This window comes from Carassius carassius, unplaced genomic scaffold, assembly GCF_963082965.1.
Source record: "Carassius carassius unplaced genomic scaffold, fCarCar2.1 SCAFFOLD_74, whole genome shotgun sequence".
NCBI classification, from domain to species: Eukaryota; Metazoa; Chordata; class Actinopteri; order Cypriniformes; family Cyprinidae; genus Carassius; species Carassius carassius.
This window is the reverse complement of record NW_026775070.1, coordinates 254,186-265,406: the sequence shown is the minus strand read 5'-3', so window position 1 is coordinate 265,406 and position 11,221 is coordinate 254,186. Positions and strand designations below refer to the sequence as shown.

The 11,221-nt window shown below is 42.9% G+C and overlaps 1 protein-coding gene across 1 annotated transcript; it reads right to left on the bottom strand.

The window, feature by feature from the left end:
• Positions 1-663: 663 nt before the first annotated feature.
• On the bottom strand, positions 664-9,680 carry LOC132134580 (uncharacterized). Its single transcript, XM_059547113.1, has 2 exons — positions 9,335-9,680; positions 664-1,947 (listed from the first exon to the last, which is right to left on the bottom strand). Exons 1-2 carry the CDS (start codon positions 9,497-9,499, stop codon positions 802-804), a joined length of 1,311 nt encoding a protein of 436 aa, XP_059403096.1. The 5' UTR covers positions 9,500-9,680; the 3' UTR covers positions 664-801.
• Positions 9,681-11,221: the final 1,541 nt, after the last annotated feature.

The window sequence follows — 11,221 nt, the reverse complement described above, 5'->3', positions numbered from 1 at the left end:
TAAATATCACGTTATTGGTATTGGGGTTGCTTCAAACCGTGGATATGCAAAACAATCGCAGACTTGGCAACACTGGTTCAGGTGGAGCGGCAGTTACTACACAGAGCCGTAGTCTACCGACAACTAACACAAAATCGTTTTCAAAATCGACAAACAATCGCCTGCGATTTTAACGTCGATTTTGTGTAGATTGTCAGTGAATTACGGCTCGGTGTAGTAAATGCCAACCAGTGTTGCCAAGTCTGAGGTTGTTTTTCATGTCCGCAGGTCGAAGCAACCCCAATACTAAAATGCGAATTTTTACCAAGGAAACTCTGCTAAAAAACTTATATTTTAACCCCGGGAAGCAATTTTTATCGTGGAACCACCTCTAAGCGCGATTGGGCTAGTTTTGGACTAGTTTTGAGAAGCAACTGGGCAGGATTTGTTGTAAAAACCTGGCAACCCTGATCTGAACGCACGTGCTGGAGATATACTACTAATTACAGGAGCGTCTTTACTGATGAGATGTGCATGAAAATCGCATTCGATTTTTTGCACAGCCCTAGTACAGAGATGTACAGTCTTTATGAAGAAGAACATCTGTATCTTCAGGATCTTTTCTCTTCTCTTCAGGATACTTGAGTCTCAGTGTGATTGATTCAGTGTGATTAATTTGGTGTCTTTCTTTACAGTTCATTACTCTCACTGTGATGTTCTGCATTCAGATCTGTCTGAAGTGAACAGATCAGATCAAGTTCTGGAAAACACACAGCACAAAACTGAGGAGAAGAACAGCCAGAGCGTTGCAGCACATCCCCGTCAGACACCAAGCGTCCGCTGCTGCATCTCCTGCTGCAGGAAGTACTGACAGAACAGAGCTCGGACTTCCTCTCCGTCGCGGTCGTCTGCGGCGGGCGACACCTCGTCTGCGGGCTGTGGACTCTCCTCGGTCCTCACGGCCTCCTCCCAGCGCTCGATGAACTCGTCTCCGTGCACCTCGCACACGTTGTGCAGCACGCAGCAGGCCAGGATCATGGTGGGCACCACGTCCATGCGGCAGTCGTTCCTCTTCAGCAGACACTGCCAGCGCGCTCGGAGCCGCAGGAAGGCCTCGTCCACCACGCCGCGCGCTCGCTCCAGACGCCGGTTAAACACTCTCTGACTCTCTGTGAGCACGCTGGACTCGGGGAAGCTCTTCAGCAGCCAGCTCTTCAGCGGGTATCCGGCGTCTCCCAGCATCAGGAAGCCCAGCGGTCGGCCCATGAAGTCCAGCGGTGGCTCGTGCAGCAGGAAGCCGTCGCAGCCGCGTGCCCACAGCGTGGAGTTCTGCAGGATGGCCGAGTGCTCGGTGCTGCCCGGGAACCCAGCGCACACGTCCCAGAACTGCCCCAGACCGTTCACCGCGCCCTGCGTGACCACCGACAGCCAGCCGCGGCTGTTCCAGTAGCTGTTGGTGTTGCTGGATGGTGCAATGATGGGCACGTGGAGGCTGCCGACCGCTCCCACGCAGTGAGGGAAGCCCCAGCGGGTGGAGAAGAGTCTGGCGGCGTCCTCCAGCTCCTGCTCGCTCGGGGGCCGCAGGTACAGCGGTCGCAGCAGCAGCACGATGGCGTGACACACGTCTCTCACACACTTGCAGACGGTGGAGCGTCCCACGCCGAACAGAGCGCTGATGGTGCGGTACTCCACGTTTGAGGCCAGACGCCACAGAGCCACGGCCACACGCTTCTCCAGCGGTAGCGCCGGACGCAGACGGGTGTCCTGACGGCTCAGCCGCGGCTTCAGCTTCCCACACAGCAGGAAGAACGTCTCTTTAGTCATGCGGAACTTCTCCAGCCAATCAGAGGGCTGGAACTCCCGCATGACCACACGCTCCCACCAATCGGTGCTCTCGATGCTGCTCCAGACCCGTGTGGGGCGCGCCGGCGGGCCGCTGACCGGTCGAGACGTCTGAGCGATCATCATCTGCGAGAGGAAGACAGCTCTGTTAGAGTCACATGCACAGTTCAGGTGTACAGAACGTCTCGTATTCAGATTATATGAAGTATTAAAAGGTCATAGAATTTTTGCAGGCATGATCAATGAAGTATTTAATTAAAAATAAATGTAAACAATATTAAAGGGGTGGTTGACTTTTTTTTTCTAGACTTGATTGTGTTTATGGGGTGCAGTCTAACGTGTTAATGCTTTGTTCTTTAAAGGGTTCATATGATACAATTACATTTTTTTCTTCCTCTTTGGAGTGTAACAAGCTCTTGGTGCCTAAAGAAGATATGTACAGTTGCAAACACTCAAATTCAATAATATATTCTTTATAAAAGTTAATAGTTAACCACGCCCACCTAAAAACGCCTCCTCATTTAAACACGTCACGATGTGGGAAGAGCTGCATAACGACGCCCAAATGTTCACGCAAAGAAAGAAGGAGCAAATTTTATTCTCTCTGTTGCTGCTGGCATCATGTCGTGGTGACGCTGTGCGTTTCATTTTGAAAGTAAAAATACTTTGGTCTTCAAAAAGTATTTATGTTGTATTTATGACACTGTTCCAGAACAGTTCAACCCAAATATTCAGATGTGTGCAGCGCATTTTATGGAGGACAAGGACTGTTTCCTGAATCATTAGTGTACAATATGGTGTCTGTTTCTATAAAGTGGGGCAGTTACAAGGACAGTCCTACCTTTTAAATAGCTTAAAAATGCGTGCGCGTTATACATTCACTTCGAATTAGCAGCAATTGGCTTGAATGGACAAAAAAAGGCTCACTGATATTAAATACAGACCTTTTATTAAAATAACAAATAAAAATACCACCATGTATAGGCTGAAAAAGAAACCTGAAATCGGCAAACTGTGGACCCAAACAAATAAGAAACATAGTAAGGATTTAGACCGTATCATAGTACTGAGACTGCTCTCCTTAGAGTTACAAATGATCTGCTCTTATCATCTGATCGTGGTTGTATCTCTCTATAGTTTTATTGGATCTTAGTGCTGCGTTTGACACAATTGACCACAACATTCTTTTGCATAGACTTGAATACTTTGTTGGCATTAATGGAAGTGCATTAGCATGGTTTAAATCGTACTTATATGACTGCCATCAGTTCGTAGCAGTGAATGAAGATGTATCATATCGATCACAAGTGCAGTATGGAGTACCTCAAGGCTCAGTACTAGGGCCGCTACTCTTCACGCTTTATATGTTACCCTTGGGAGATATCATCAGGAAACATGGTGTTAGCTTTCACTGTTATGCTGATGATACTCAACTCTATATTTCTTCGCAGCCCGGTGAAACACACCAATTTGAAAAACTAATGGATTGCATAGTCGATATAAAAAACTGGATGACGAGTAATTTCTTACTGCTAAATTCTGAAAAAACAGAGGTGTTAATTATAGGACCTAAAAACTCCGCTTGTAATAACCTAGAACACTGTCTAAGACTTGATGGTTGCTCTGTCAATTCTTCGTCATCAGTTAGGAACCTAGGTGTGCTATTTGATCGCAATCTTTCCTTAGAAAGCCACGTTTAACATTTTTCCATCTCAAATATATATCTAAATTACGGCCTATGCTCTCAATGTCAAATGCAGAAATGTTAATCCATGCATTTATGACCTCAAGGTTAGATTATTGTAATGCTTTATTGGGTGGTTGTTCTGCACGCTTAGTAAACAAACTACAGCTAGTCCAAAATGCAGCAGCTAGAGTTCTTACTAGAACCAGGAAGTATGACCATATTAGCCCGGTCCTGTCAACACTGCACTGGCTCCCTATCAAACATCGTATAGATTTTAAAATATTGCTTATTACTTATAAAGCCCTGAATGGTTTAGCACCTCAGTATTTGAATGAGCTCCTTTTACATTATAATCCTCTACGTCTGCTACGTTCTCAAAACTCAGGCAATTTGATAATACCTAGAATATCAAAATCAACTGCGGGCGGCAGATCTTTTTCCTATTTGGCGCCTAAACTCTGGAATAACCTACCTAACATTGTTCGGGAGGCAGACACACTCTTGCAGTTTAAATCTAGATTAAAGACCCATCTCTTTAACCTGGCTTACACATAACATACTAATATGCTTTTAATATCCAAATCCGTTAAAGGACTTTTAGGCTGCATTAATTAGGTAAACCGGAACCGGGAACACTTTCCATAACACCCGATGTACTTGCTACATTATAAGAAGAATGGCATCTACGCTAATATTTGTCTGTTTCTCTCTTGTTCCGAGGTCACCGTGGCCACCAGATCCAGTCTGTGTCCAGATCAGAGGGTCACTGCAGTCACCCGGATCCAGTACGTATCCAGACCAGATGCTGGATCAGCACCTAGAAAGGACCTCTACATCCCTGAAAGACAGCGGAGACCAGGACAACTAGAGCCCCAGATACAGATCCCCTGTAAAGACCTTGTCTCAGAGGAGCACCAGGACAAGACCACAGGAAACAGATGATTCTTCTGCACAATCTGACTTTGCTGCAGCCTGGAATTGAACTACTGGTTTCGTCTGGTCAGAGGAGAACTGGCCCCCCAACTGAGCCTGGTTTCTCCCAAGGTTTTTTTCTCCATTCTGTCACCGATGGAGTTTCGGTTCCTTGCCGCTGTCGCCTCTGGCTTGCTTAGTTGGGGACACTTCATCTACAGCGATATCGTTGACTTGATTGCAAATAAATGCACAGACACTATTTAACTGAACAGAGATGACTTCACTGAATTCAATGATGAACTGCCTTTAACTATCATTTTGCATTATTGACACTGTTTTCCTAATGAATGTTGTTCAGTTGCTTTGACGCAAGGTATTTTGTTTAAAGCGCTATATAAATAAAGGTGACTTGACTTGACTAATATTATAAGATGTTATTAACATAACTAACCTGACATAGAACATTTACTGCCAATATTAAAACATTTGCTCGAAGTCGTCGCTTCCTCCTCATTCTGTTCTCTCTCTTCTCACGGGGTTTCTATCAAGGATGACCGTTTCTTGGTCTCTGCAACATTCGGGTCGTAATCACTCCGGCTCCGGTAGCGCGGGTCCAGGAATATTGTCTCGCGCATGAGCTTCTGGCAGAGCTTCATATTTCTCATCTAAAGGCGTCACACAGCGGACGAGAAGCGCTGTGCCGTGCCGGTACATCTCGAGGTATCGAACACCGGACACGCACATTCTATACGCATGAGCTCATTTCCATTTCCAGCTAATTTAATATAAAACTATGCAGATGGCGCTCTGTGTCGCGGCAGGAATTTGAACAGCATCCTGAGTCGGAGCTGGACGCCGTCGGTGTGCTTACACTCGTAGAGAATAATGTGATTGGATTTTAAAGACGTGGCGCTGCGCTTCTCGTCCGGTGTGTGACCCCAGGGGCGGCGTTAGGGGTGGGCTAAGGGGGCTGGAGCCCCGAATGTTTTCAGTAAAGCCCCGAATGTTTTTATTACCACCATGCCATCATGAGTTTTCATGCCCAATTAAGTAATTTATATTAGAATTTAAATAAATGAATAAATAAATATCTCTCGACTCTCACGTCTACAGTGTCTGTCAATTTACGCGTTCATTCACACCCGACGAAAACCGCCCACTGAGTCTAGTGCTTCTGACTGACATGGAAACTAGCCAACCATCGATGAGCGTCTGTACGATCCAGCCAATGAAATGAGATCTTTTGGAGGCAGGCGGTTTGTTGGCGTGTAGTATTTTACTAGATCAATTTATTTGAAAATTAAAATGGATATTTCAAAATTCTTCTTTTGAAAAAAGAAGAATTTTTTTTGAAAAAAAAAAAAAAGGAAGTAAAACACCCCCAGCCAACACTTGAACGCCAAGATACAACAGCTTCAGGTATCTGTAACTTTTAATCATAGTATTATATTTATTTTTCGGTTTTAAATTGTGTCTGATTTAACTTTACATTTTGAACATCTAACAGTTAACGGTTACGCAGCACAGTCTTTAGGACACACACACACACACAGAGAGAGAGAGCGGTTATAATGTTTGGTTAGCACGGTCTGTGGCAGACTTTTCGTGTCAGGGCAACAATTCAATAAATAAGATAATAAAAAAAAAAGACATATTTCGCAAAGGAAATGGTTTCAAACAAATAATGTTGTTGTACTCTGCAGCAACACACAGCGGTGTTTACTGAATAAATTTGCTTGAGTAACTTTTAGTGTACTTTTTCAAACGAATCCATTGATTAAATGACTGACGGACTCACTCATTAAGGCAGTGGCATGCCGCCACCTAGTGGCAAAGTACCATTCTAATTTTTTTCATAATTTCATATTTCTGTATTCCAAATTTAATATTTGATACATTAGCCTCATAAGATTATTTATGCAATTTGTAAGTGCTGTGTAAGTGCTCCTTCAAAAATATAAGTGTATAGAGCCCTGCGTTTATAATTATACTTGGCTTTAAGTGTACATAAACAGAGAGATAAAGTCCTTTGACTGGTATATCTTTGTAGAGTAAGAGTATGTCAGTGCACTGCTTAATGTTTGCTTCTTATCCCTGTTCTACCAGGACGAGTGTAGCCAGTCAGGGTTGATTGGAAAAGAAAAGAAAACAGAGACAAAAAAAAAAAAAAAGTGAGATGGACAAAATGTTTTTAATGTTTTTGTATATTTTAAACAAGGTAAATCTTTCTGATTTATTAAAATAAAAAGTCAAATACATGGATTTTTCTGGGCTAAGCCCCGGATCTCCACTCACCCTAGAACCACCCCTGTGTGACCCCCTTAAAATAAATATGATTCCCCGCGCTACCGGAGTGTTTACGACCCGATTGTTGCAGAGACCAAGAAACGGTCGTCCTCAGTAGGAACCCCGTGAGAGAAGAGAGAGAACAGAATGAGGAGGAAGCGACGTCGAGCCGCAGCCCAAAAGAAAAAAAACTCTGGAAGCACTGTTAATAAATGCCATTTTATAGTGTTTTTATTTAGTAAGCTTAAGTTTTTATTTTATATTCGTTTCTTATTTATATGGTTTTACCTTATTTAAACTGTAATTTATTTAGGCCTATTTTATTTTCTTATTCATTTTAAAAACATTCTAATATTGGCAGTAAACGGGGAAGTCATGGCTTAACGGTTAGAGTGTTGGACTTGCAATCCATGTGAGTTCGAGTCTCGGGCCGGCAGGAATTGTCCAGTCGTGTCCAAAAGTTTTGAGAATTACATAAATATTAGTTTTCAAAAAGTTTGCTGCTAAACTGCTTTTAGATCTTTGTTTCAGTTGTTTCTGTGATGTACTGAAATGTAATTACAAGCTCTTCATACGTTTCAAAGGCTTTTATCGACAATTACATGACATTAATGCAAAGAGTCAGTATTTGCAGTGTTGGTCCTTCTTTTTCAGGACCTCTGCAATTCGACTGGGCATGCTCTCAATCAACTTCTGGGCCAAATCCTGACTGATAGCAACCCATTCTTTCATAATCACTTCTTGGAGTTTGTCAGAATTAGTGGGTTTTTGTTTGTCCACCCGCCTCTTGAGGATTGACCCAAAGTTCTCAATGGGATTAAGATCTGGGGAGTTTCCAGCCCATGGACCCAAAATTTCAACATTCTGGTCCCCGAGCCACTTAGTTATCACTTTTGCCTTATGGCACGGTGCTCCATCGTGCTGGAAAATGCATTGTTCTTCACCAAACTGTTGTTGGATTGTTGGAAGAAGTTGCTGTTGGAGGGTGTTTTGGTACCATTCTTTATTTATGGCTGTGTTTTTGGGCAGAATTGTGAGTGAGCCCACTCCCTTGGATGAGAAGCAACCCCACACATGAATGGTGTAAGGATGCTTTACTGTTGGCATGACACAGGACTGATGGGAGCACTCACCTTTTCTTCTCCGGACAAGCCTTTTTCCAGATGCCCCAAACAATCGGAAAGGGGTTTCATCGGAGAATATGACTTTGCCCCAGTCCTCAGCAGTCCATTCACTATACTTTCTGCAGAAGATCAATCTGTCCCTGATGGTTTTTTGGAGAGAAGTGGCTTCTTTGCTGCCCTTCTTGACACCAGGCCATCTTCCAGAAGTCTTGTCCTCACTGTGCGTGCAGATGCGCTCACACCTGCCTGCTGCCATTCCTGAGCAAGCTCTGCACTGGTGGCACTCCGATCCCGCAGCTCAATCCTCTTTAGGAGACCATCCTGGCGCTTGCTGGACTTTCTTGGACGCCCTGAAGCCTTCTTTACAAGAATTGAACCTCTTTCCTTGAAGTTCTTGATGATCCTATAAATTGTTGATTTAGGTGCAATCTTAGTAGCCACAATATCCTTGCCTGTGAAGCCATTTTTATGCAACGCAATGATGGCTGCACGCGTTTCTTTGCAGGGCACCATGGTTAACAATGGAAGAACAATGATTTTAAAGCATCACCTTCCTTTTAACATGTCAAGTCTGCCATTCTAACCCAATCAGCCTGACATAATGATCTCCAGCCTTGTGCTCGTCATCATCCTCACCTGAGTTAACAAGACGATTACTGAAATGATCTCAGCAGCTCCTTTAATGACAGCAATGAAATGCAGTGGAAAGGTTTTTTTGGGATTAAGTTAATTTTCATGGCAAAGAAGGACTATGCAATTCATCTGATCACTCTTCATAACATTCTGGAGTATATGCAAATTGCTATTATAAAAACTTAAGCAGCAACTTTTCCAATTTCCAATATTTATGTAATTCTCAAAACTTTTGGTCACGACTGTAGGTGGGGAGTGACTGTACAGCGCTCTCTCCTCCTTCAAAACCACGACTGAGGAGCTCTTGAGCAACACACCGAACCCCAAACTGCTCCCCGGGCGCCGCAGCATAAATGATGCCCACTGCTCCAGGTGTGTGTGCGAGCCGAGCACTGTGGATGGGTTAAACGCAGAGCACTAATTCTGAGTATGGGTTTTATTCGTTATGTTAATAAAAGGTCTGTATTTAATATCAGTTGTTTTTTTTTGTCCATTCAAGCAATTGACGCCGGATTGCCAATTGCCGCTAATTCGAAATGAATGTATAACGCGCACGCATTTATAAACCATTTAAAAGCGAGGAAAAGAGGTCTACTAAGCTGTCTACTTCCTTTACAAAAATTAACCATGGTTTTACAATTAAAAATACATACATAAATACATTATATTAAATACATATATACAAATGGTAATTAATATACAAAATAAAAAGTGACTAAATTGCACATTGTTTGGATGTATGCTACTTGCAACGCTCTTCTGTGTTGGACGTGTAATATATTGGTCAAACTGAGGAAGTTGTTTTCTTAAATTGACCGTGTTTTTTAAGCCTCTTTTTACTTTATTGAAGAATTGAATATTCGCTCACCATGATCATCCTCTTGTGTCTCTGTTGGAAATACCGTCTGTGCGCGACGCGCCGCTCAACCTCGCGTCTGCGCTGCGCGTCTGCGCTGGTGACGTCACGCCGCCGCTTCATCAGCACGTAACTGAGCGTGAACATCAGCGAGCGCAGCGTCTCGTCGTTTGCCATGATTCCGTCTTAGTTCTCAGCCTGCGGTCAAATCGCCACTGCAGAAGCGCGATATCTTCCACGAAGCGCCGTGATCGCTCTGCTTATTCCGTGCACGTTATGTTATTTCTTCATTATTAGCGCTGGCTCTGCTAACGCGCCCATCACGCTTCTTCTCCTTCTGCGTATCTGCTCACGTGATGCCACGCCGCAGCGCCGCCTGCTGGCCTGACGTCATCACATTTGCACATTTTTTTAATTACTTTGCGTTTCAACATTAACCAATAATATAGACTAAGTCCTCACTGACTGAGATATTCATATTTATTATAATATGACAGAGAAACAAAACGCCTTCGAGAAATAAAATACATTCAACCGTAAACAATGTAGGGGTTCAAACAAAATCACACTTTTAAGAAAGAAAGAAGAAGAAAGTGAAGTGACATTCAGCCAAGTACGGTGACCCATACTCAGAATTTATGCTGCGGCGCCCGGGGAGCAGTTGGGGGTTCGATGCCTTGCTCAAGGGCACCTAAGTCGTGGTATTGAAGGTGGAGAGAGAACTGTACATGCACTCCCCCCACCCACAATTCCTGCCGGCCCGGGACTCGAACTCACAACCTTTCAATTGTTACTCACAACCTTAATACAACCTTAATAAACAAATCAACCTTACAAATCAATCACAACCTTAATAAACAAATCAAATTTCTTGGCCTAATCACTACTCATAATTTTCATAAAATCTCGGAAGACCTCTGTATACATTGAACATCAAACTGGGGTCAAAACTTTACATTTGTGAATACAGAATTGTAATATAAGTAAACAATTTACAACAAAGTATATATTTTGGTCCCCCAAATGTACTCCAGATTTAATCATGTGTCAAGTCATAGATTGAAAAATAGATACTCTTTGTTTTATCCAGTCACCTACTTCACTCGAGGCCTGCCCCGAACACAGCTGGTACTGTTCTGACCCAAACCAGCACGGTGATATTACCCTAACACAAAGCTGCTTGTCTTCTTGTTTACTTGTACTGGAGTTTGACTGTTTTGACTGTTGAACTTCAGTTAAATCTATATGATTTATCTTTTTTTCTTTTCTTTTTGTATTCCCATGTGCCTCTAGTTTAACCTGCTGTAGTTTATGTCCAAAACCAGGTATTTGAAAAGAGTCTGTGACTGTTTGGTTGAAAGGGTTGTTCCTCTGACTGAAAAAGAGCAAACAGAGAACACAGAGATTGATTTATTTATTCATTTCTCAGAAGATGGTTAACTGCCGCTCTCTCTCTCTCTCTCTCTCTCTCTCTCTCTCTCTCTCTCTCTCTCTCTCTCTCTCACACACACACACACACACACACACTCTCTCTCTCTCTCTCTCTCTCTCTCTCTCTCTCTCTCTCACACACACACACACACACTCTCTCTCTCTCTCTCTCTCTCTCACACACACACACACACATGCTCTCTTTCAATTCAATTCAATTCAGTTAGCTTTATTGGCATGACAAAAGTACATTTTGCATTGCCAAAGCATAAATATGAAAAGAGAACATATACAACAGTGTAATTTGGAACAATATAGCAATTAAAATAACATCTGAACAAGTAATATTAGAAGAACAATATTTAAACACATGGATGCATATAAACATATGACGTTCTAAGAGTTATGTAATGGATTATTTATTATTTACAGATTATTTATTCATTTATTTTATTAATAACTGGGTTC